A 27,750-nucleotide genomic window follows, 5' to 3' on the forward strand; every position below is an offset into this window, starting at 1 on the left:
CTTACAATGTCAGGTATGAATTTGGTACTAGTCATGAAAAGGTATGGAAAACATACCTTTTGAAGACAATGGTCTTCAGAATGTTTGCCCACACACCCCAAAAGAGTTTTTGAAAAAACTTTGTAGCCCCTTTAATTTTAAGTCAAAGTTAAATTTTTTTCATCTTAACTTTAAGAAATTGCAAAGGATGCACTCTCCAGGCTACTATAAATAAAACTCTTAGACCGCTCAAATGTAGACACTGAAATGTAAATACGATGGTGATTGGATACACATCATCTTCCAACAAAAAATACATGAAGACATTTGCCTTTAATATTTAGAATTTTTAATAGTTCCTTTTCCTCCTTAGACTAGTATTTTGATTTCCCTTTCCAACTGATTTTTATCCTTCATATTATAGATTATTTTTTAAAATTTTCAGTGAGCATAACTGTCTAAGAGTTTATCCTTACATATAGAACTAGTAAAAATTGGGAAAAACAAATTTTGATAGTCATAAAAAATAAAATTGCATTGGAAATATATTTCTTAATAGGATAGGTAGGGCAGGTTTTAAATAGGTAATTTTGTAAAACAAACACTTGTAAAATAACATAATGAGGGAAGCAATAGCGGAGCCCAGAAGGAGCAATGAGCCATTCTTCCTGGTTGGATGGGAAATGATTCCCAGAGAAAATGCCATTTATATTGGATCTTAAGCATTAAAAGGCATCCTTTGGGAAAATAAGGTAGAAAAAGAAAACTCTAGGCAGAGGGAACAGTGTGTGCAAAGCTTAGAGAAAGAGGAGAAGACGGCCTGTCAAGGCAAAAGATCTTTTTGGACATGTTAAATGTGTGATGCCTATTAGATATCCAGATGCGATCTGGTGTCTTTTGGGGAACTGAATTTAAGAATGTGGAATTTAGTGGAATAGGTTTGGGCTGCTGATAAATTATATTCAAAGCCAATAAATTAACGCAAGCTTAGATGAGATCATATAGTAAGTGAGGGTAGGAAGAAAAGAGAAGAATTTCAAGCACTGAGGATTGGAGCACTACAGTATTGCAGGAAAGAGAAGGAACAAGTAAAGAAAAGTGAGTGATGGCCAGTGATATCCCCAAAATCAGGTAAAGGAAAAGGGTAATTCACTCTTAAATACTCCCATGTAGAGAAGGTAAGAAATGAGAAATTACCATTTTTATTGCCTTTTAAATTCCAGGTTAAAGTGCCATTCTAATATAAGGGCTTCCTAGAAATGGTATTTAAAATTTCCAAAAGGTATTTTTTTTTTTGTCACCCATCTATTTTTTATTTCTTTTGGATATCTAGGAATTTTTGCTTTCTGTATTTTGTTACTATGTCATTTGATACATAGAGATTTTTGCCTGTTGTAACTTTTTAGAGTGTATCATTTTAATTTAACGATATAGCCTTTTAAAAATGTGCTTATACTATAATTCTGTGGGGTTTTTGATATTAATAAGGTCATTACTGTGTATTTTTATTTTTATTAGCCAAATCATTTTTTCTTACCTTTTGTTTCAGTTCTTCTAGATATATTTCTTGTTTAAAATGAAATCATGCATGAAATATAAATATAAAATGTTTATGTAATAAGAATATATATGAAATAAATATATATAGTAACATTCTATATATGTATGTAATTATATATGTATTTTAAATCTGATGTTGCTTCTTATGTCTCTCTTTTAGCCTGGCTAACTTGATTTTCTTTTCTTTCTTGGAACCTCTTTCCTGCCCTCCATATTAATTTGGAATTTATATTACATAGCTCACTCTATTTTTCTAATAAACTTATTGGTATAATTGAAATAATGCTCGAGCCTCCTTAAGTGAGGAATAATTTACCTCTTTCGGCTCATGGTTTGCATCTTCAGCCCTCAAACATGCCAAGCTGTTAATGTTTCTCAAGTAATGGAAAACCATGGTTCGCCTAGTAGTTTCTACTCTTGTGGATAATTACAAGCTTCTAGCAACACAAATGACCTTATAAAATCTCTCTCCTCTGGATTATAGATAAAACCTTAGATTCCAAGAGGAAATCCAAAGGTTTTTGTGAGAGGCTTCCTCAGGAAACCATGAAATTCTTGTATTCACAATGGCCTGGATGAGAGGTGGGCTTTGGCCTTCTGTCCTTACTTCTTTGGGTGACAAAGACAATGAATTCCCACTCTTGGGAATAAGAGAATAGGGCTTGACATAAAGCTAATACCTTTCCACAGTGCCCCATAGTTACTCTAAAACTATATTCTAAAGCTGTCTTCACTTAACCTTAAATCCAAAAATGACTACCTGTATGTGACAAATGAACTGGACACCAAATTTAACTGGAAATGAATCTGACACTAAGTGCAATTAGAAATAATTTCATTGTTATTTGGCATTTCAGTAAGACACATTATGCTTAAAGTAAGGAATTGTGCAAGGACAAGTCAAAGGATGGGTATTGCAAGATACTGTAAAACAAAATATTTAAGAACCAAATGACCAGGACTTCCCTGGTGGTGCAGTGGTTAAGAGTCCGCCTGCCAATGCAGGGGACACGGGTTCCATCCCTGGTCTGCGAAGATCCCACATGCCACAGAGCAACTGAGCCCATGCGCCACAACTACTGAACCTGCACTCCAGAGCCCACGAGCCACAACTACGGAGCCTGCGTGCTGCAACTACTGAAGCCCACGAGCCTACAGCCTGTGCTCCACAACAAGAGAAGCCACCACAGTGAGAAGCCCGCGCACCGCAACAAAGAGTAGCCCCTGCTCGCCGCAACTAGAGAAAGCCTGCGCACAGCAACAAGGACCCAACGCAGCCAAAAATAAATAAATAAATAAATTTATTTAAAAAAAAAAAAAGAACCAAATAACCTGTAGTAGGATTAATGGGGTTAATTAAATGATGACAAGCCCATATATTAAATACTGTATACTACACAGCCTAAAACAGTGGCATAGTAATACTGATGGCTAGCATTCCTGTAATGTCTTTTATGTGTCAGGCTCTGTGAAGAATGTCTTACATATATTAACCCCTTTAAATCTCATAACTGCTCTATGAGGTAAGTGCTGTTATTTTCTCCATTTTACCAAAGAAAAAGCAGAAACACAGTCAGATTGAGGGATTTACCCAATATTAGACAGCTGGTAAGTAGTGGATCTAGAGTCATGTTTACTGACGTGGAAGAACAGCATGACATTTCATGAAGAGATTAAAAAAAAACACAGCACAAAGTATACTGCAAAGTGTAATTCACATTTTGGTAAGAAATAAATGTGTGCTCGTGTGTGCATGTTTGTGAAAGGAAAGCCATATGGATATAAGCCATACTACTCAAGAGTAGGATTTAGGTGTTGGGATTTCTACTTTTTGCCTCATACACTATTTTATGCTTTTAAAAAATTTTATTGCAGTACACATGTATCACTTTTGCAGTTCACAATTTAAAGAAATAAAAATCTGAATGAAGAGACTACCATATTATACTATGAAAAAAATGTTCAAAAGTCTTTTTTTTTCACCCCTACATAGCGGATAGCACTCAGTCCAGACAGTTATTTTGATGGTAATTACAGTTATTTAGTTATTTGCAAAGTATTATTTACTATCAAAAATAACATATTAAAATACTTCATTAGCTTTCTGGTTAGTGAATTCCTTTATACATTTTGCTGCATTAATTTCCTTTCTTTGGTCCATCTCTCTGTCAATCCTCCTGTCACATCTTCTCCCCACATTAGAGTTTTCTCACTTGAGAGAAAGAAGTTTCGAACATCACCATCTGGATTTCAATTTTTGAAGTTTATTTAAGTACATGAGGACGTTGCCAAGAACGCAAAACTCTTTGCTTGCTCAGCTGAGACTAAGTACAGTTGGGAGCTTTCTTGTCTAACCATCAGGGTTAGAGAAGACAAAAATTCAAACGTCCTTACTGTAAACAGCTGACACTAAATAACATTACCCACTCAGTTGATGTTTAATAAACATTTACGCCATCATTCTCAATTTCTTCCAGGAGATTTTTAGCAATTAATATTACTTATTCTGTATTTCCATCAAGTTATAGTTTGTGCTAAGTTAATTTCCATGGAAACCGATACAGGAAAAAGTATAATTTTGCTAAGATGTTATGAGATAAATTATGTAGTGCATTTGAGAGCCAAATACTTTGAGAAACCCATTAATATTTCCATTTCAACAATGTTAAAACAGTGTTATATTTCATCATAAAATTTTTTGTTATTGTTTTACTTGGTAGAGGTTTTTGCTTTTTTTAGGGATAAACAACTTTTCCTAAAATATGAGTGTTGACTCAGAAGGATATAAGAATCTAAACAACTATTAATCAGTTTTTTTCCAGATACTTCTGTGTGCTTTGTTATGACTTGAGTATCAACCTGAAACCATTTCTCTAATAAGCAAGGTAATATATCCATCGGTCTGTTAGATTAACAAGTCATAAACACTAATATAATGGAATATGCATCATTTCCTTTAGAATTTATGAAACAGTTTGCACAATTTCCTAAAGGGTGAGGGAAAAAAAAATCAAGCCATCTTTGATATGCAATATAAACAATTCCCAGAAGAAATCACAAGGACTGTTTTTGTTTATTTTTGCTTTAAGTATGCGAGTATATTCCTTATCTGTACCTTAACTTTAGCTATTCATAAGCATCCATTGAAAAAACCGGAAAAAGGTTTTATTTATGAATTAATTTTATCCTTGTCAGAAAAGAAAAATATGGAATTTGAAATAAAAAGGGAGATAGGAAATACAGACACTAAGCTCATCTGAAATAGGATGATACCCATATAAAACATTTTTATAACCTGATGTAAATATTAAAAAAAGGAATAATGAGTATTATTAAAGCCATATATCCCATACAATATAAAATGTTGAGAGACATAAAATCATGTGAAATAATTGATATTTTTCTAAAATACACTCACATCTTTCTTTCTCTTATTGAGACAGACAAGTGTAAATGGTGTCATTATCCACTATTTTTACCTTAATAACCACATGTTCATTCATTAGATCAGCCTCAAGAAAAATAAGATGACAACAATACATGTTAAAAAAAAAAAAAAAGGCAATGGTTCTTACCGACACACAGGACCGTTTTTCTCCACTACACAAGTCCCACCATTTCTGCAGTAACCTCTTGGACACTCTAAAACAAAGCATTTGAAAACCCACAGTTAATTATAAATATTACTAGGAAGAAGGAGAATGTATTACTGTTAGTCATTGCATTAAATCTAATCATGGAGAGTCAATTGCTTCTAGTTGCTAAAAGCACAGAATTCTTTTAGGTTACTTTCCTGTACCCCCAAATTTGTTCGATGCCACCTGCTGTCCTGGACGTGTTCATTCTCTTTACATGCGCAGTGCTTGACCACAAGAGACTTTTTTCTCCCGTGGATTAGGTACCATCTACTTATTTAGAATGTCTGCATGACATATTTGCGATTACACTGAAATGTTTTCTTTACTGAAACATTTCTTCAGCTACACACTGCAGTCACTGTACCACGGCAGACAAATGCTTTGCATGGGTGACTATCATTTTGACAAGATGTCACTCGTGTGCACGCTCTTGTCCTAGCTCCACGTCCGTGACAGATGTCAGCACAGCTCAAATGGATCCTCGATGCCCTGGCCCTGCTTATTTTGCTGCTCGTATATTCCTGAGTTTTAGGTTAGCATGAACATTTCTTTTCAAAGGTGGTTTGTTTATAGGTTAAAAAGAAGTTAAATAGTTTCATGTAGTCACGGTTGTAGAAGTGATTAGTGATTTCAGCTCTTTCCTTTACACTGTCTCCTTGTATTGTCACTACAAAATCCTGATCCATTAAGACCTGTCAATTTCCTTACTTAATCCCCTAGTTACTCTTCTTGGCTTTTTTAATACCTCCTCTCTTGTAGGAGACCATTCTTCCCTGGTTGGGCTACCATAACTGTAATACTTGATGGAAACCTACACTGCCTTTAATTTGTAATTCAACACATCTATTCTGAGTCCCTGTTCAATGTCTGGCACTTGGCTAGGCACTGGATATGGAATGATAAATAATATAGGAAGCTTACACAGCTGTTAAGGCTGCGGGCACTGGAGCCAGACCGCCTGAGTTGAAATTTCAGCTCAATTTATTAGCTGTGTAATACCGAGTAAGGTAACTAATCTCTCCGTGCCTCAGGTTTCTCTCTGTTAAACAGGGTTAAAAACAGTACCTATCTCACAGGAATGTTGAGAATGTTAGAGCACTAGGCTCATAGTATGTGTTTAAGAAATGTTGATCTAAAAATAATACAGGCACAGTCTCTGCTCTCATTGACCTTCCACCTTCATGGAGGATGCAAAAAAGTGACGAGGGGATTAAAATACAGTATTAAAAGTAGTCTAATTTGGGATGAATGTAACAAGGGTAATGGGAACACCAAGGAGAGCACATAAGTCAAATTTGGGGAATAAGGAAAAGCTTTCCAGAAAAACTTTTATTTGGGTAGGTGTGTGTGTGTGTGTGTGTGTGTATGTGCGTACCTGTGTGTAAAGGTAAGCATAGAGACACAGAGGCATGAGAAGAGAGTGTGGTGTACTTGAGAAACTGAGGGAAGTTCAGCCTGGTTGGATTGTTGGCAATATGAAGTATAGTAAGTATGAGAGAAGGTCAGAGACACACAGGGGCCAGATCATCTGGGTTCAGTGAAGAGTTTAAACTTTATCCTAGGAGACCAGGATTTTAAGAAGGGAAGTAGTAATGCTTTGTGCTTTAGAAAGATAATTCTGGCTACAGAGTTTACAGTCAACAGAAGGGCCAAGAGTAAAATTTAAGAACACAGTTAAGTCTTTGGTAGCAATCCAGGAATGCCTGAATGAAAGGGATGGGGTGGGAGCATTCAGAGTTGTGGGAATTTATAAGATATTTAAATGTTGGGATTGAAACATCTTGGTGATTATTTGGGAAAGTCAAGGATGATGTTCACATTTCTGACCGGGCTACTGGTTAATTGATGGCTTGATTCCTTGAGTTGGGGGATTTATGGGAAAGGAAGATTTTAAAGGGAAAGATGCTGTGTTGTAGGTGCCTAAGGGACATCCAAGTGGAAGTATTCGGTGGGCAGGATTTGTAGGTCTGAAGCCAAGATGAAATATTAACACACAGAGAGAAGCCATTTACTTGGGTAGAGGAAGAATGATGATCGTGAGGCATAGTAGGAAAGTAAAGAGGAGAAATAGAAACATTATGTAGGCAATATTCATTGAAGGAAAACGTGGGAGGATAGGGCGTCTCGAGAGAGTCCGACTGTCATGCCAGTCTCTGAATGTTCAGAAGGGGATAGGAGAGGCATTAGGAAAGAGGAAAATAGGGAAGGAGGGAGGGTGCATTTTGGGAAAAAACTTGAAATATACCATGTGTTTGGTAGCTTGTTTGCTTCAAAAGTTTTCAGTGTTTTGCTTTCCCAGGGGTGTATTTCCCATCTTGCCTTCCTCAAATCTTCCCATTTAACTGTAAGAGGGAAGTGCAGTGCTGGAGATGAGTGTAAAGACCTACAGCCCTCAGGCTTTGGGGGCAGACTCAGCTGAACAGAGCAGATGGGAAACTGCCTTCATAAACGAGAAATTAGCTGGTCTCACTAAAAATAGCCCATCAATATGATAAAGCATAAATAGATACATACCTTGTTAGAGAAACCATTTTATGGTTATTTTGGGTCTTAGGTACAATTTTAATCTTCCTCAAATAAGAGTTGCGTTTTAGAAAAAAATCACATTTAGAGTGTCTGATACTGCACCACATCAAAATATACACAGCTGCACATTTTTTTCTGGGGTCATTAAAATTTGCTTTGATGCTTGTTTTACATCAGAATGATTCTGTGGGAATCTAAATATGTATTTTCTTGCACGAGATAGTGGAGCACAGTGGAAAGAACACAGGCATTGGCTGCAATAAAGAGTGAATCCTGGTGTTTGGGTGGACAGAAGATTTGTAGATTATCTCTGTGAGAAGTTTTTCTAAGTTTCTGCCTTAGACCCAGGTTCTTTATCCAGAAGATGGAAAGACACAGTACAAGTATTTTCATCTTTAATTTACTCAAAACAATTTACAGCAGAGAGCAGATGAAATGGGGAAAGACATGGGTACACTAGCTCATAATGAAGAGACTAAATATTTTTAGTAGATAATAGTTGGGACCTAGAAATCCATAAGTGTAATATTAGAATTAGCACTATTATTGTCTCACTGCCTTGTACCGTCTTGAATTGGTTATTATGACCATGTGTCTGGAAACCAATAGGACTCACAGTTAACTACGTGGGAATATCATTCTGTAAAGGATTCACATTCAATCCCACTCTGGTGTGTTACTTTGGACGAGCAGAAAAACACATATAAGCTGGACAAGTGATCAGTAGAAAAACAAAAGCAACTTTTAAGCTTAAATCTAAATAATTTGCAGTTAGGCAAACACACAAACATATATATTTTATTTTTTTTTCCTTCTAAATTGCATGGAGACTAGGGAAGTGATGGCTATTCCATGTTGGACTGTTGGGAAGACTGATAATCATGTGAGCCCTGGTTTTTCCCCCTGGGATACTCGGTTTAGTTAATGAGTTATGTGTTGTCGTTGGGCTACGTATTTTAGGTATAATGTTCATCATGTTTAAAGTGAGGGTGACCTTTTTTATAGGACTGTTGGGAGGATAAAATTAAATTTATTTATAACAATTTTACACTACTGAATGGTATGCATAAGTATTAAATGACTGTTCTCATCCATCTCTCTATATTTGGAGGTTCTTTGAGCTTGCCATGAAACCTAATTTCTATTACCACTGCTCTCTCTCCAAATTCTTCTCTTTATTTTCCCTCTTCTATCATCATGATCACCATCACCACTACTGTTTACTGAAGACTTGCTCAATGTCAGAGACTGTCCCAAGAGTTTTACTGGTGTTACTTCATTTATTCCTCACAACATTATGTGGTATATCCCATACTTACCCTTTTTTTTTTTTTTTTTTTTTTTTTACAGAGGAAGAAACTGGTCAATAATATAATTTGCTCAAGTTAATAGCAAGGGAGCACCAGATATTCAACTAAATTCTGGTCCTCTAATTCTAAAGCCTGTTAGTATAAAAATGTCAAATAATTATTCAGTTCAGAATTTCTCTCACCCCTTGTGTTTCTTGATATTATGGGATCAAGAACCCCTTTGAATTGTATGGTATTTATGCATTGTCATGGATTAAATATATATATATACACAATAAACTGCATGTCGTTTCAGGAGCTCTAAGGATTACAAGAGTTCACCAGAAGCTTGTGAAGCAAACCAAATTCCTCGTGGGCACAGACTGTTTCTTTATCTTGAAATCCCAGCACAAGAACTGCAGGAGGGATTAACCATATTTCAGAAACTTGAAGTAGCTTCACAGTACTTGTATGAGAAGTTTTGTGTTATGTTTTGGTTTGGTTTTCAAAAACTTCTGGGGCTTCCCTGGTGGCGCAGTGGTTGAGAATCTGCCTGCCAATGCAGGGGACACGGGTTTGAGCCCTGGTCTGGGAAGATCCCACATGCCGCGGAGCAACTAGGCCCGTGAGCCACAACTACTGAGCCTGCGTGTCTGGAGCCTGTGCTCCGCAACAAGAGAGGCCGCGATAGTGAGAGGCCCGCGCACCGCGATGAAGAGTGGCCCCCGCTCGCCGCAACTAGAGAAAGCCCTCGCACAGAAACGAAGACCCAACACAGCCATAAATAAATAAAAATAAAGAAATTTAAAACTGACACTGTTTAAAAAAAAAAAGCATCTGAAACATTGTTAAGCTATATTGTTATTATTCATATATTAAGTTAATAATATCTCATCCTATAATTGTATATTTTTAGTGCCTTTCCCTAATTCTCCTTCAAATAGGTGATTATCATAATTATAGTATCACCTTAACATAACCTTTATTAACCTCTACTACTGCAAATGACTGGAAAAAGACTTTCAATTTACATGAACTCGGATGTATCCTGTTCAATAATTTTCTGTTGCCTAAGCAACCAAAAGTTGCAAATAATATGCCTTTTTAATGTAATTTGGGAATAGATAGGACTCATTGAGATATACTTAACCTGCAACACTCATGCAATGCCTGAGCTTGATGTTTTTGTTAATGACTTAAACCTTGAGGTGAGGGGAGACCAGATGCTCACCATCTGTTGTGTGACCACTGGGAGAATTACTGGATGCTGTAAGGACTGGCCTCATAAATGTCTATGAAATGCTGACCTTAAAAGAATATGATGCTTGAAAAGAGAGAGGAAGGTGGAATGTGCATGGGCACAGCATGGATGAGACTTAAAGGCTTTCTTAAAAACAGTGACTTTATCATATTTGACTGACAAACTGAAAAGCATAGAAAATATAAATAAGAGAATGTATAATGTAATATGGATCTTATTTCTGAGAACTGTTTCACTAGTTCTTTATTTCATTTTAACCCAATAGCTGTGGCAATATGACCTATACTTTGTAAATGAACTAAATGAATTGGTGAGTGACAGAAATGATGGACAACAAAAATGTGTTCTATATTATTACGTATAGGTTGTCTATCACGCAGGATGAATGACAGGTCTTCTGTTTTCTGTTTCTTCGTATTTTTAAATATAGAACATGTCAAAGCAGACAATGAACTGTAATATGTTATATTTGTTCTCGTATAGGTCTATCCCGAAGAAAATCTCATTTTTATGTAAATACATTTGGGTACTGGACATAAGTGCTGTGTCTTAATAGTTTCAAAGAATGGAATTATCTCATTAATATCTTTCTTACTCTCTGAAGAGAGTAACAGAATTTCCTTTCTGGTATCTAATCTGATGTATAAGTATGCATAGTAGAGACGTAATGCCAAAGAGCATTCATCTTCACATATTTTATGGAATCAGATTTGTGCACTTCTTGATTTCCCTTTGTACTCATAAAATTCAGTGCTGCACAAGTACTCATTTTTAATAGCAAAAAAAAAAGATATTTTTTGCACTATGATTTTATTTGAATTATCATGCTTTTGTCACTTATAACATTCTTCTATCTTGAAAGATACAAAAAATATATTCTTTCCTAGTTTTGATATGAAATATCCCCAATTTATTTAGAAAATATGATTGAATACATCTTTTATCACCAATTTATATTACTGTTTAGTTGTGACATTTACATTGCCCCTAACTATCTTTTATTTTATATATCTCCTGCATGAAATAAAAATTCAATTACTCAGGAGAGATGTTAACAATGGACTATAATAAACTGAGACTATTAAAGCAGTTTTGATAAAAGTATAATCACAAAAACACATTATCAGATCTTATAAATGTTCTAGGGTCAGAAGAAAGAAAAATGTTTAAAAGTTAGTCTGAAGTTAAATAAATTGACTTTTAAGCATGACTAGAGCATGCAAATAGGGAGCTCTTATGAAGAAGTGAGAAAAAATTACAATAAAAAAAATTAATAACATATTAGATCATGTAGGGGTTTCCCTATTATAGAAACCAGCAATTTGCATAGAAGAGATTATTAAATGCTAATGATGTTAAGTTATATTATATTAAATTTAAATGGTTTGATTTTTATTTCGTGAGCATGGTTTATGTACAGTATACATGAATTCATTATATTATATACTTGTACATTTTTTATAAATGTAGCAAATTAATGTTAACATTCTTCCTGACCCCAAACCAATAACAGTAATTCAATTATTCCATGCTTGATATTATTTAGAATTTCAAGTTTTAATATTTTTATTGTGTGCAGGTTAAGTTATTGGCTTATATTACAAAGAATTTTAATGGATATACAGTACCTAAGCAGCTGGACTCATCAGGTTGGAAATCCATGCAGTCGGCAAAACCATCACAGCGCTTGTGTACTGGGATACAGCTGTTAGAAGAGGCACACATCAAAGCTCCATCAGAACAGTTTTCATTGGCTGAAAAAAAGAACAATAATTATCACTGTTTTTAAAAAACAAATTTCTTCTAATAAAATAATAAGACAGTTTATTGTTTTACCCCTCATTTTTCTAGCTCTACATTTAAACTATGTATTAGAGCTCTTGGTGAAGAAAACTTCAATTTATTAAATTGAAATTTATTAAGTTAAAAATTTCTTCACAAAAAGTTTGTCAATAGAATCATCTCCCAGTTGTGCATTATGTAGTATTATTCATGTATGTGTATATAAAATGCATTGTGTGTACTATATAGTCCAAACTGATTTTAGACTAGAGTCAACTTTAATATCAAGGCAGATCTCTTCGTACTTCTGTTGCTCCCCTAACATCTCTATATTACGTGCAACTGAACTAACAGAGACTGTAATTTGTTTGAATGTTCATCCTTTTCCAATTGGGTTATAAGTCATGGGTAGTCACTGGGTATCTGTTAGATCTGGGTAGTGATGTAGATCACTGTAGCCCAAGGTAATATGAGTATGTGCCTTTATAGCATTGCCAATGCATGATGTAGGTATTTTACTAATTTCAGAGTCTCTTGTTGGCTTGATTTCAAGGGACAAGCATACGTCTTGTGCATAGGACTTTGGTTGTTTCAGAAAATTGTCCTTATCAATGAACCCATCAATGATACTGACAGTTCAACGGCAATCTGGTTCTGCAAAGTACTTGACCTCCCTTGGATGCTACTCTTAGTCCTGTAACTGTTTTCTTGTGTTCCTCCCTCTTGCTCTCTAGTCTCTTCAGGATTACAACTTCCTGTAAGGCAGTGGACTGTTCTACACTCCTTTTACGAGTTAGGGCTAAACCAGAACCCTTCATTCCAGGCCACCATCATGCATCTCCAGTCTCTTGTTTACTTCAGAACCTGCAAACCAGCAGGCCTGGTTCTATTCCAGTTTTGTTCTAGCCCTATATTAATCATGTCCCTGAGCCTTTTTAGGGTCATTTCTTCTATCTAGCATTGTTATGTGTTTGGAGTAGAGGGAAAGTGTCAAAGAATGAACCTACTGCACCATCTTGTCAGGATTTCTGGATCGATTTCAAAAGCACTAAATAATAATGATACTGATCTAAGCTGCATTTCTATTCCTGTTTCTTTGAGCCCTGGGGTTCTGCAGAGATATGTGGAAGGCAGCAGTGAAGAGCCAGGGCTTTCTGGCACTTACCCCAAGTTCAACAAGAATAGCTCTGCTTCTCTCTGATGTACTTAATGGTTTCATATACAATATCTTATCTGAATATTTTAACCCAAACCTATTGCCAAAAATTTAAAAAGGATTGATCTGGAAAGTTACTTCTACTAGAATAAAGACAATTACGTTCAAATTTCTCAAGCTAAATTGATAGTTTAGAAGACTCAGGAGTAAATATCCCCATGCAAGGGTCTTGCACAGATTTTGTCAGTTATGTCACAAATTTTTCTTTTTTTTAAGTATATTTATGGGCTGGAAGGAGTTGTTTATTTGAGTTATCATAGGTTACTGACAAAGTTCAGTTTGAGAACTGCCTATCAAAATTTATTGTCAAGTGGAACATAAAAATGTTTTTTAAGGCACCCCAATGTACATTGCAGCACTATTTATAATACCCAGGACATGAAAGCAAGCTAAATGTCCATCAACAGAGGAATGGATAAAGATGTGGTACATATATACAGTGGTATATTACTCAGCCATAAAAGGAACAAAATAATGCCATTTGCAGCAACATGGATGGACCTAGAGATTGTTATACTGAGTGAAGTAGGTCAGACACAGAAAGCCAAATATCATATGATATCGCTTATATGTGGAATCTTAAAAAAGGATATAAATGAACTTATTTACAAAACAGAAGTAGAGTCACAGATATAGAAAACAAACTTATAGTTACCAGAGTATAAGGAGGGGGAGGGATAAACTGGGAGATTGGGATGACATATACACACTACTATATATAAAATAGATAACTAATAGGAACCTACCGTATAGCACAGGGAACTCTACTCAATACTCTATAATGGCCTATATGGGAAAAGAATCTAAAAAAAGAGTGGATATATGTATATGTATAACTGATTCACTTTGCTGTACACCTGAAACTAACAGAACACTGTAAATCAGCTATACTCCAATAAAAATTTTTTAAAAAAGAGGATGTATTTCCATTGACTAAAAGTGCTGGATCTGAAAAATTAAAGTGTTACTCTTCATTGAGCAATTCTTCCTGCTAGAACATTAATTCACACCAAAAAATATTATTGAGGTGCCACTATAAGTAAGACATTATGCTTAGCACTTCCACTAGTGAGTGCAGGAGAGAAATTTTTAAAAACAGTAACCAAAACATATACAGCAACAAAACCAAGATAACAATACAAGAATGATTAATGGTTCAAAATAATAATAAGAGAAATGTCATACAGCCAGACTTAGTTAGAAAAGCATTGGTATAGATAAGTATGATAAAAATAAGAGATTCCTTTAGTATAGGGAAGTCTGTAAAGGGTGAAAGTAAGAATAGAGTCTTGAGATATGTTTTAAATTTTAATGTTTCCAGAGAAAAGCCATTTAGCAGAGTGGGAATCAAGTCTACAGATTGGGAATCAATAAGTTTGATACTGCAACAGTGAGTAAAAGCAGTTTGCCTCAGACTGGGGAGTCTGTGTGAAGAGGTAGGACAGACAAATATAAAAAATGAGGCTGAAACCGGATTGTAGAAATGGCTAAGGTGCCAGGAGAATAGATGACCTTTAAGCTTTTCCAAAGGGTGACATAATTTTAGGATATGTAATACATCAACAAGATAAATAATATTCCAAACCAAGTAAACTAAGAAATAGAATAATTTTCCAACTCCTATAAGATGAAGAGATGTTTGTAAAAAATGAATGTGTGAATATATACATGTCTCAATATATCCATGTATGTGTATGTATTCATATTTTTTTATCATTGTTTTTCATTGCAAGGAGCTGAGGGACCATACAAGATAATAGTTTTATGGTTTTAAACAATATAATGTGTTGAAATTTGTATACAAAGATGATAGATACTCATCTACTTGTAAAGGATTATTTTGGACCCTTCTTCTCTCAGAAATACTAATCCAATCCATATTCCTTAACCTAATTTCCAGTGTGACTGAGAGTTTATTTTCAAGTTGACAGTACAATGAAGAGTTCTAACTTGTAAGCAGTATAAATGCTCAACTATGGCCCAAACAGCATTGAAACACATAAAAAGTGTATAAGAAAATAAATGGTTTCATTTGTAGAAAGTTTTACTTTTTCCTTTTTATCGAAATTTTAGTTTAGATAGTTAAAAATTGGCCTTTCACTTTATGAAATTTGAAACTAAAAGCTTAGTTTCTGTGGCATTTTAAATGGTATAACATTAAAGTTAGTATTTATTAATTTCCTCTTAAAAGTGGGTTGAAAATAAATTATGTATGCAATTAATACTTATTGACACCTATACAGCAAAGGACTGAACGCAGCAAAGCAAATGGAATCATTAGTTTCTTTTTATCCTCCATTATTAACACATATACAACAAAAACATTTTCCAAAATTAGTCCAAATCAGTTATAAATAAAATTTATAGGAAGCTCGGGTTTCAAAATGTTGCCCTGGACAATACCTACTTTTGCCACATTCTCTTTCAAACATTATGGTTTAATGTCTATAAAAATACTTATTTCAATCTGTCATCATCCTAGAGGTTCATACTCTTTCTAATCGAAATAAGCCAAGTTAACACAGAGAATTTTATGGCTTTTAGCTCATTCACTCAGGTAGATGATACATTAAAGATAAACAATTCATGAATGGCTCATCAGAGTTACTTCCGTAAAGCAAAATCCCTTTTGAAGATTATAGTTGCTGCATAAGAAATATACACAAAAGTAAGGCATGTATGACTATGGGTGTGTATCCATTTACTACTAAAATGAAACTCATGTATGTAGCAGATTAACGTTTCTAACAGCAAAGAAACTGTGACCTTGGCCATGGGAATAAAGGCTACAAGCCCTTCAAGGCAGACACACACCTAGCATGGAACAGGATGGATATGTATTCTATCCCTGAACTAAAATCAATCACCACTCTTACTGAAATATCTTAGCAGCTTAAATAATTTTAATAGAACTATAAATATAATTTAAAGTGGAAAGGATAATAATTTATTATGTTTGTATTATGCACTTTACCATATTAATTCATTTAATTCTCCAATACCTCTGTAAAAAAGACTTAATCTCTATGATTTTAATGTTCAGTAAACTGAGGAACACTCTTGTTAGAAGCTGTCAAATGCAGAGGATGATCTTTACAGTGTGATGGAGAAGCACCAAAGGATGCTGAGATCATAGCTAACAAATTGAAGGGCCAATAATAAAACTGTTGATGATAAAGGCTGATCCACAAGTCTTAGGAGCATGATCCATTCCCAATCTTCAGAAGTGACACTCAACTTGATAAGACGTATCAACTACTATTGGAACATAAAGTTAGATAATAGGAAAACTATCCACTTCTCCATCTGTTTTTCCCAGTTATCTCTATTATTGATGGATAATGTGCCTCTCCTGAGCCATTCTCCATCTTTTCTCCCTGCTCTGAGCCCTGGGAGGTTGAACTCTAAGGGTACATCAATGTGCTTCTTTGCCTTCTAGCTTTGGTTGGGTTTGGTTGATAGGTAGCACCAGCAAGAGGTTGATGCAGAGAGAAGGGACTGTGAGATCACCACTGGTTAGCTGCTCCGTAACCAAATGCCACGCCTTTTACCAAGTAGCTCTCCTTGACTCTCGATTCAGGCAACTGTTCCCTCCTCTCACATCCTTTGCTCTATGGATGATAAAAGGCCCTGCTGTTACTATCCCTTATGGTTTCCCTATGCATATTATTTCCCTAATAAATAATCCCTTTATTAAAACAATCTCAAATTATATAATATCAGCATGTCATCTATTTCTTGCTGGGATATTGACTGATACATCTGATGAAATCAAAATCTTCTTGGTGAATAGATTGCTATCAGAGGAATATCTATGAGAAGAATGCTCCTGGTTTTGTGTTATTTTCCCATATAATTAAACCATACTTATTTTTCCATTTATTTTAGGGAAAGGAAATATTTTTGGTAAAAGTATCACTTCAGTTTATAAAAAAACATGTTTCCAGTGGAAAGACAACATTAAATATGAATTATTTTTAAATTTGGACTCATCACATGCTTTGTTTAAGCATTCTGATCACTAAACATGTATTTTTACAAGAATAAAAGGCTTTCAAATATCAATTGCTATCAATTTTCCTGCATAAAATTGCAAACTTCTCAGAATTCTATTCCTACAACATTTAAACATGTGCAAGCCTCACAAAACAAACAAACCAAAGAACCAAACCTCTTATTTTATCTTATACCCCACTCGAAATGCCAACTTCTTGAAGTTTTCTGTAGCCGGTTTCCCTCTGCCATTTCCCATCTTCTCCACAAAAGACTGACATCACAATTCTGCCCTACCACTCCAAGCATGTTCTTGCTCCAAGACCACCAGCAACCATATTTGCTTTTTCCCAGTCTGTATTTTTTAGTCCTAATCTTACATGATCTCTCAGAAACATTTGAACCTTTGAATACTCTCTGATACGTAGGCTTTCTACCTTTGATTTAAGATCATCACTCTCTTTTGGTTGCCCTCCTATGTCTATGACCACATCTCCGTGTCTTTCGATGTTTGGTTTTTCTTAACTGTCCTTTAGGTGTTCCTTAGGATTCTGTCTGCCACCTTACCTTTTTCCTCTCTCCATTATCTCACCTATATCTGCAGCTTGAATCATCGTATGCTGATAGCTATGTATCTTTATATATCTTCCTTTAGCTCATTCCTGAGCTCCAGACATCCATTTATAAACACATCCCGAACGTTCCACGTGAATGTGCCACAGATACCATAAATACAACATGTTTAAAAATGAAGCTGCATTCTTACCCTAAGAGGTCCTTCTCCTCCTATTTTTCCCAGCTCAAGGAATGGCTGATTAGCTGTCTTGTTGCCCACAGCAGAAACTTGGAAACTATTCTTGATTACTTTCTCCTCCTCTTCACTTGAATGTCTCTTAAATCTATTCATAATCTTACCTCATGCCATTAATCTACTCAATCCCTTTATATTTCCACTGTAACAGCTCCTAACCAGTCCCCCGTCCTCACTGCAATCCATTCCATTTACTACTTAAACACTTCTTCCTGGCATGATGGGGTGGACTCTTCAAGACCTAGTCCCTGCTTATCTCTCCCAACCTATTTCTGCAAAAGTCCCTGTACTACAAACTCCACTCTAGTTATATGAAATATGTTTCAATCAAACAACTTTTTCTCTATTCTTGGAACATTCTCCACTGGAATCAAGCATCTCTACTTGCCTAATGAGTACCTGTCTTTCCAAATTTGGCTCTGCAATCATTTTTCTTGTTAAAATTTATAGACTCCCTGGCACCATAGTTAGGGAGTACCCTATGTTATTCAATAACACTGTTTTTATCTCTGTCACAGAACTTATCACATGGTATTCCAACTATCACTAACCTCCTTCATTAATATGTAATGTATCTAACAACCTGAGCTTGTACCATGTCATGTCCATCTGGATCGTCAATGTCCAATACAACATGTGGCATAAAATACATCCTTAATTAAGATTTGTGAATGAATGAATGAAGGAAGGAAGGAAGGAGAGTTTACAAAATACCATTCTAAATAAATAGGTGAGCCCAGAGGGGGGGGGAAAAAACTGTTATGCTTTCAATTGTTTGGTAAATTGTCACCATCAGATGCTTTTATTCTGTAATTTTGCTCTAGCATTTTGTCCATGGTTTATTTTCATGCAATTTTCCCTACAGAGTCCTAACTCAATAAATATTTTGGACACGGAGAGAAGCAATTTTTTTACAATGCCGTCTATTCCTAATGTGGACTTATTTCCCCTTAGGAGCAGAATTTCGTATATTACTATCCCATCAAACACCAATTTTCCAACATATGTCTAAAAGTATAAGGATACAGTACCTTCCTAAGCTTCTCTTTACATAGCATTGTTATTTGAAGTCAAATACCATATGACTATATTGAACTTAATCTGATGTCTATCAGCCAAATTCCATTAGAGCCTTGATGGGAACAGGGATAAGTAACTTGGCTTCCTCTTCCTCATTCACCTCCATTTGTTTGACTTGCTCCTAAGAAAATATTATAATACCTCACAAATCGGCTTTATTATAGAAAGAATATACATGTAGGAAATAACAGGGAGATAGAAAGCCAATCTGCAAACCTAAACCAGCAAAAGAAATTCACTGATTTAAGGTTAAAACCTTCAAAAATCCAAAAGTCATCTTCCTTTTCCTTTATTCATCTTCACATCTTTTCCAATAGTTATCATAATTCTGGATGCCCACACAAAACAGGGCACTGAAATACCCTTCTATTTCTCCCAATATCCCCCTCTTACAGTTACCTTCCAAACTTTACTGCTCCCCACCCCCAGAAAAGTGGCCACTAACATAGGGCTTATGGAGCTCTATCATTGCAGCCCAAATACAGTATGATATAATGTGAAACCAAGCAAACAAGTAATTAAATAAAATGTTAGTCATGTTTTGACTCCACCATGATTATGTGCTCACCTTAAAGATTTGTGTACTTTGTATAATTACTTAATTAACACTCTTCCTTCCCTATCTGACATAGGCTAATTATAATAAAGACAGAAGTTGACGGATGCAGGACTGGGAATTTTACATGCATTCTCTCAAATCTTCACAGCCGTGTAAGTTAGGTATTACATGGATGGTAAGACTGACTCAAATAATGTTGCAGATTGTACAGGTAGTAAGTGATAAGGATAAGGTCAACCCTCATGTCCCACAGATTTACTTCTGCATTAACTTTTTCTGTTTTTTTTTTTTTTAATTTATTTATCTTTGGCTGCGCTGGGTCCCCGCCGCTGCGCGACGGCCCCCCGCCCTCAACCGCGGCGAACCCCCTTGCCGTGGAGCACGGGCTCCAGGCGCACGGGCTCCAGCAGCTGTGGCACGCAGGCTCCGCAGTCGTGGCGCACGGGCCAAGCCGCTCCGCGGCATGCGGGATCCTCCCGGACCAGGGCCCGAACCCGCGTCCCCCGCACTGGCAGGCGGACCCCCATCTGCATTAACTCTAATGACGTTAACATCTACCCAGGTCCAGGTCCATTCCCTAGCTACATCTATTCACTACAATGGATATTTGCCCATTTGCTCGAGCCATCTTCATGAACATTTAGGGTGGGAAGAAATTATAATTACACGTCTTCAATCCATTCCCACAAACATTTGTTAAAAAGATAATGGATACATAAGAGCATCCCCTATATGAATGACCCAGTTGTAAATAAAAAAGGAAATCAGACACATTTAACGGAGATTAGTGTGACTACAAACAAAATGTTTCCAGAAATGCTAAGCAAGGACAATATGCTTTGTTTAGCAATATAACACAAACAACTATGTTACTGATGATACGGTCATGGTAACACTCTAGAGAACTTTATCTGTCATGCTCTCTCTATCATTTCCAAACAGCATTTCCCCCCTGGCACACTGGGTGAATGAAAATAACTCACAGCAGCCGGATTCGTCTTCATTAAAGCGACAGTCAGGCACGCCATCACATAGCAGGAGGGATGGGATACACTCGTTGGCAGAGCACTGGAACTTCATTTGACCGCAGAGCTGAGGAGGGGGGCTGAGAGAACAACCCATTTCATCAGATCCATCCATGCAGTCTTCCCGTCTGTTACATTTCCCTGAGAGGGGCACACACTGGAGTGTGTAGATGCAAGAAAACTGATCAGCTTCACATGGTGACGGCTGTATTGTGACAGGACCTAAAAAGAGAGCCAGTCATTTTCACGTTAGGGGAGTTCTCTCTCTGTCTAGTGTTGAAACATTATAGGATACTCTCATTCTCGCATAAACATGAAACATTTAGCTAATTTAAGTAAATCAATTTTCTATTAGGAGTAATATGAACTCTAACAAAACAGGCCAACATGATTAGAGAATACACCTTATCTTAACCTCAGAAACATTTATATAAAGGGCATCATTACTGTGAAAAAATGACACTTTCAAATTAAAGAAGAAATTTTGATTCATGCTCTTAAATTTGATCATCAGATTTTCCTTGAGGAGTAAAGATACTTTTATACAGTAAGTTAGGCACTTTGAAAAGTTGCAATCACAATTTAAAAATTTAAGTAAATTGGCATTATGTCATTATATCAGTATACAGTTTAGTAACAGTTTCTTAGTGGCCTCAGCTAGGGGAATTTGGTTCCTGAGAACTTGGGGAGGACTGAGTCACAGAACTGAGGTCTGCTACGGTTTTGTCACACTGCTCTTTGCCCTTGAGTCTTGATCACATTTCAAAGGTCTAAAAAGTGCAGATATGTGTAGCCATATCTAAAGTGCAGATGCAATCATAGTTTAAGCTAAGATATTACACTAGTGAGAATCTTCAAGATAATGTGAGTCACACCCAACCAACCCATTTTATAGATGAGGATACTGAGGCTCATAAATTTTTAGCGTCCAAAGACATGATGTAAATTTAATGAGATTTTATCATGTGAAACTATTCCATAGCAATGGTTTAAGTCAACACTTAAAGCATGAGCGAAGAGTGTTGACTTGCTGCTGTCTCTAGAGGTCAGGGGATATCTGTGAACATACAGGATTGCACTAATTTGCTGGAACATTCTTATACTTCGTATTGTGGAACAGTATTCGTATTAGTGGAACAGTTCTTATACTTCATATTGTCTCTGGGACAGATGTTGATGGGCTCATCAGTATTTGAGGGAAAAGAAAATCAAAAGTAGTGGGGACCAGTTCAGGAATACCTTATTTTGTGTTTTTTACATTTTAAAACTACTATTATTTATGGATAATATAAGAATGATTTGTTTCATACATAAGGATGGTGGTGTGAATTCATTTTAGAAACGAAATTTAAAAGTTACTCTCCTTTACCACTCACTGAGTAGTGGTGACATATCTAGAATATATTTAAATTCAAACTCTGTGATGAAAGTCATGTATCTAAGACAATCTTTGTTCATGGAAATAAGCATATTTAAGTGGGAGAGGGATAAATGTATGACTTTGAGACATTTGTGTCATATTCTTATTTAACTACCTAAGTCATAGCAGTGCATACAATTGCAGTGTTCCAATGGAAACATTCTGAATTCAAACTTAGAAAGTAAATTGGATTTCAATTTTTATAAATTTACATGTATAACTATATATATCTTTTGATATTTAACTATTTAACCATGGTCAAATAGTTTCTCTTCATTCTTTTTATTAATCTCACATTGAAGACAGGGCAGACATCCTTACTTTGATTTTTTTCTCATATATTTTATGGACTAAACTTTCATCTTTATATACTCACCTCAAGGTTGAACGTCAACTGTAGGTTGAAAAGGCTGAATAAACGTTTTGCATGTGATGAAAATCTAGAACCAACCTTAGTAATACACCTATTACTTAGCTAAGCTAAGGTACCAACCTCTTGTGACAAAACACAAGGGAATAATTTTCTCTATTTCAAGACAAGCTTCTCACCTTATTCAAAATGAGTTGCATGTGTGTGTTCCTTTATATTTTTGCTTACATCAGATATGCAAAATAAAGTTCTCTCTTTTATTTGGAGGCAGCAATTCTGTTAAATTCTAGAATCATTTATATCAAAAGATATTCAAATTCACTTGTTCTAGGTCCTTCTTTACAAGAAACCTGGTGGGCTTTATTGTCTGTAGTGGATTCTGTCTTGCATTGTCTAGAGTTTTCTATCAAGATCAAGGCCCTCATGCCCCCAGCTGCTGGGAGGTTACCAGATGACAGCTCACAGCTGAGTCTACCTCTAGGATTTTCCCTCTAAAGTCACACAGCCTCCCAGGATCGGCTCCCTTCATTGGCGAATTGGGGATATGATGGTCCAGCCCCTAGGCATCAGTTTGGGACCAACGCAGCTCCCGAGCTCCCCACGGCATCAGCGTGAGACCCCCTATGGCACCTGTATCAGCGTTCAACCCTCCCTCTGCCCAGTCCTGCTTCCTTCACTTCACAGGGGTTGTTCCTGGGACAATTTCCAATAAACCTTTTGCATAGGAATCAGGGCCTCAGAGTTCACTTCCCTGGGAACCTAAGATACTATCCCACCATCAAAATGCATCTTGTTTTAAATTAAACGCCCTCCCCACACTGCCGAATCACTTCTCAAATTTTCCGTGGAAATACTTTTGATGCAAGAGGAATTTGAACTTGCACTCGTAAAGGGAGTCTAGGTAGACCCTGAGCCAGAAGTAGTTCTCCATAAGCTCAACATTTCTTTTAAGTCTCTTGTTTTATCTGATGAAAATTCTACATTCTACGACATAGGACATTCAAGCTTTTTCACTATAAAAGACTGCCTCCAGGAATTCAAATAAAATGAATACTCTTGGAAGATGTACTGTGTATATCTTCTGAATTGAATGCCTTCTACTGCATACCCTCTTTGAGAAGTTAAGAAGGTTTCCCTAAAATTTTAATATTAACGTGTTTATTCTTGGGTATCACCCATGGAGTTACCTAATTAAGACAGTTAATGTCTTTCTCATATAATTCTATAAAAAATGAACGATATTAATTGTTCTCTTTTATAACCTGAAAAAGGTTAGCACCACCTTAAATGCATATTACTAAGTGAAAACAGTCAATCTTAAAAGCCTACATATTGTCTGACTCCAGCTATATAATATTCTGGAAAAGGCAAAACAGTGGATATTGTAAAATGGTCGTTGGTTATCCAGAGATGGTAGAAAGGAAGGGAGGAACAAGGGGGGATTTTTAGAGCTGTAAAACTCTTCTTTATGGCTCTGTAATGGTGGATACATGCCATGGCACAGACTGAATGTTTACATCCCCCCCAAATTTCGTATGTTGAGACATAATTCCCAATGTGATGACATTTGGAGGTGGGGTTTTGGGAGCTGATTAGGTCATGAGAGTGGAGCCCTCATGAATGCAATTAGTGCTCTTATTAAAACTGGCCCTTGCCCTTTCCACTTTGTGAGGACCCAGCAAGAAGGCACTGTTTAGGAAATAGTTTTGCACCAGACACCAAATCTGCCAGCATATTCGTCTTGGACTTTCTAGCCTCCAAAACTATGAGAAAGAAATATTTGTTGTTTGTAGGCATCCAAGTCTATGATATTCCGTTACAGCATTCTGAACAGATTAAGACATGCCATTATACATTTGTCAAAACTCACGGAAATTATAATACCAAGAGTGAATGCTAATGTAAACTATGGGCTTTGGGTGACAGGGATGTGTCAATGTTGATTAGTCAGCTGTAACAAACATAACATTATGGTGCTGGAAGGTTGATTATGGGGGAGGCAGGTATACCCAAACTCTCTGTAATTTACACCTAATTTTGCTGTGAACTGAAACCTGTTTTAAAAAATAAAATGTGTATGTGTATGAATCTCAGCACCAATATCCCTCAGAATCTACATTCTACCCCAAGCTCTTCACTAGTGATGGAAAGGGCGGAGGAGAGACACAGGGCAGTGGATGTTGGGTTACCTACAACATGAAGCTGTGATGGCGCTCGCTCTCTCCTCCAACGCACAGAGGCTGCAGACTCGAAAGAAAATCAAGAATATATTTTCCGTGCTAGGGAAAATCAAGAGCTGAAGAAGCAGAACACATTAAGAGGCCCCCAAAGAGTTATCATTGTTACTCAGCATCAATATTTGCCACAATGTTAGTGAATTCCTTCCTAACTATGAATAGTGATACCACTGCAAATGTCTGAAATTGCATAAATGAAGAATTTTCTGCCTTCATATAACCTCAAATAATCTAAAACATACATGAATGTGGAAACATATACAAAAATATGAAATGTTAGAGCAGTTGCTGGTCATTTCCTTCTTGTCATGAGGCCTGGAACCCAGAGAGACCCCAGAGGATAAGAGATACATTCCTCTTTTATCATCTCCAGATGGTCCTACACTATATTTCCTGGTCTGACATATCTGTGCTGGTATGGCCTCTTTTATATGCAATGTTGGGCCAGGTTATGTACTTGACCTAATTTAATGCTATTGTTCACTGATAGCTCTATTCCATATTAACTGAACTTTATTTAATAGTCAAAGAATTCCCCAAATGTTAAACTCTTAACTTCTACTTTAGGGCCAATATTATTAAATAATTCCCCTTTTAATTCCTGCTTCACATTGCTTCCAAAATACATTTCCCCAAGGAAGAATCCTGTTCAAAACTGGTTCCCCAATGCCTCACAGGGTGAAGTGCGCTGTCCTTACCAGACTAAGGTCCACTGTCCTGTGGTTATTCAATGACCAAACTCCTGACTCAGCCTCACCTATATTCTCCCAACAAAGCCTAAAATTGCAGAGGAAATCATGACTATTTCAATTATGACTGTATTGTACTCTTTGCCGGCTGGGATGGGGCAGGAAGGAGAATGCTGTTGTCATTCCTGTGAGTGGGAAGGTTTTCACTTACAGATATCATGAGTGGGTGTTTTGGCGCCTATGATTACATCTTTGTCTCAGTGTAGAAGGCTTGAGATGGAGAGTGGGAAGCTGCCTCTTCATCACACACCACAAATATACACAATTGAAGGAAATCTAAGAGTCTTAGGCAATCTGTCTGTGAGGGAATATTGCCGAATTTCAAGTACACTTTGGGGACACCTGTTTTACATGTCTCAGGCAGGTCAAAGGAGAGAGAGGCAGGTACTGAGATGGAGATATCGAGGTGGGCAGTAGAGAAGGTCACTCAGGAGTTAGACATGGTGGTCTCTCAGAGATCTCCCAGCTGTATTGTCTCGACTGCCTCGATGAAAGAGAAGCTAGAGAAAGTGGCTGTGATACCTCATAACTTTCAGTTAACAGGGCATTGGCACTAAACACAAAGACAAATACATACAACTATGTTTAACTTAATATTAACTTCTGAGGAATATGAATAAGTAGCTTTACCTAAAGTTTGGAGTGTTCTACATGATTGAATTAGTTTTACTTTTAAAACCACATAATTTTAAGACTAATTTCTGCCTTTCTAATAAAATAATATAAAATGTACAGCTGTATAGCTGAAACTAACACAATACTGTAAATCAACTATACTCCAATAAAAATTGAAAAAAAGAAAAATACACTTGAAGTCAAAAATAACTACTAGAAATAGTAGTTCGTTCATTGCTTAATAATAAAAATTGATTTATTGAGAAGATAAAAAAATGACTAATGTGTGTTGGGTTATCTTGCCCCATATGAAACCCTACATGAGGCATACCCAACTAACATTACCTTAATTACATTGTAATCAGAAAGAGCAGAAAGGGCAAAATGCAAGATCTGGATATTTTAGCACTTGAAATGACCTCTTAATTGATCAATCATCTGCTCCATTGGGCAGAGAAGACCAACCATGGGCCTGTCATTCCTTTAGACCCCTTTTTATCAAAAACTGGTTATTTCTCTAAACTCATGCTTTCTATTTTGACCAGGTTTATATTAGTGAAAATGATAACTCATACATATAAACCTATTTATTTACTCTTTGTTAAGCCAAGAAACTTGTTTTTTGTTTTCTATTTTCTCATTTCCAACTATTTCCACAAAGAGTAACTGGTCTTTTCTGGGTAAAATGTTCTCATATGCCAATAAGATGCTATCAGAAAAACTGGTCATTCTGTTGAAGTCACTTGTTTTCAATGAAAAAAAAAAAACTTTTCTTAAAACAGATTTTTTTAGTGAAGCAGTGTCACTTTCTTATTTTATATCTTAGGCAACAAACAAACAAGCTTGTTTTCATAAAGTCTGAATGTTTTCCAGATAACAACATATGTGTTCCAGGGAATCAGGAAACCCATAATAGAAGTAGACTTTAATAGCCCAAGAGAACAAAACAGGCCCAGATTGACCTTGGCTATTGAAAACCTCCCAGAATCCCTCAGACACACTTGGTCTGGTAAAACACTGGCCTGCTGAATATTTCCAAGTAAAAAGAAAAGAGTCAGCAAAGGTTATGATAATTTTCAAAAATGACTATACGGTAGAGAAATGACTAACTCACCATATCATATTTTATTTTAAATATACATATATATTTATATACTATGGATACATAAATATATATGATTATGTGGTAAACATCATTGTTCATATAAAAGCATTCACCTTTAAGACAGTGTTGGGACAGTGAACTGTGGTTTATCTTCACATTCAATATGAGGAACTTGTCAAACCCAGGCTAATGGAGTATGGTTCCTACTGGGGCTGATTTTTCCATGGTTGTCATTTAGATTTCTTCCCCCAATTCAATAAAATTCCTTCCAGCCTGAAGATCAGCAGGAAACCCAATAAGAACCACCTCACAGTATAACAGACAAGCTCCACCAAATGTAGTTAAGAGGGAATCCAGATCTTACTCCCATAAGCCTGCTTGGTATTAGCTTTTAATGCCATTTTCCAGTTCTTGTGTTTTTTCCTTCTAATCTAATGTCCCTTCCAGGAATAAAGGGGAATTATCCCATCATTTGACAAACTGGGAGGACTTCACAACCCGCAGTAATAGATTTAAAACCTAATAATATTCTATA

General features: G+C 36.2%; 1 protein-coding gene across 1 annotated transcript in view; it reads right to left on the minus strand.

Moving 5' to 3' along the window:
• The window catches only part of MALRD1 (MAM and LDL receptor class A domain containing 1), a 608,926-nt gene that overhangs the window by 85,019 nt on the left and 496,157 nt on the right, over positions 1 to 27,750 (minus strand). The window contains exons 35-37 of the mRNA XM_057542012.1: positions 20,678 to 20,941; positions 11,882 to 12,007; positions 5,115 to 5,181 (exon numbers count right to left, since the gene is read on the minus strand). Coding sequence (XP_057397995.1) covers positions 5,115 to 5,181; positions 11,882 to 12,007; positions 20,678 to 20,941 — 457 coding nt within the window. The remainder of the gene's footprint in view (positions 1 to 5,114; positions 5,182 to 11,881; positions 12,008 to 20,677; positions 20,942 to 27,750) is intronic.

The sequence above is a fragment of the Balaenoptera acutorostrata genome, chromosome 3 (assembly GCF_949987535.1).
Source record: "Balaenoptera acutorostrata chromosome 3, mBalAcu1.1, whole genome shotgun sequence".
Taxonomy (NCBI): Eukaryota; Metazoa; Chordata; class Mammalia; order Artiodactyla; family Balaenopteridae; genus Balaenoptera; species Balaenoptera acutorostrata.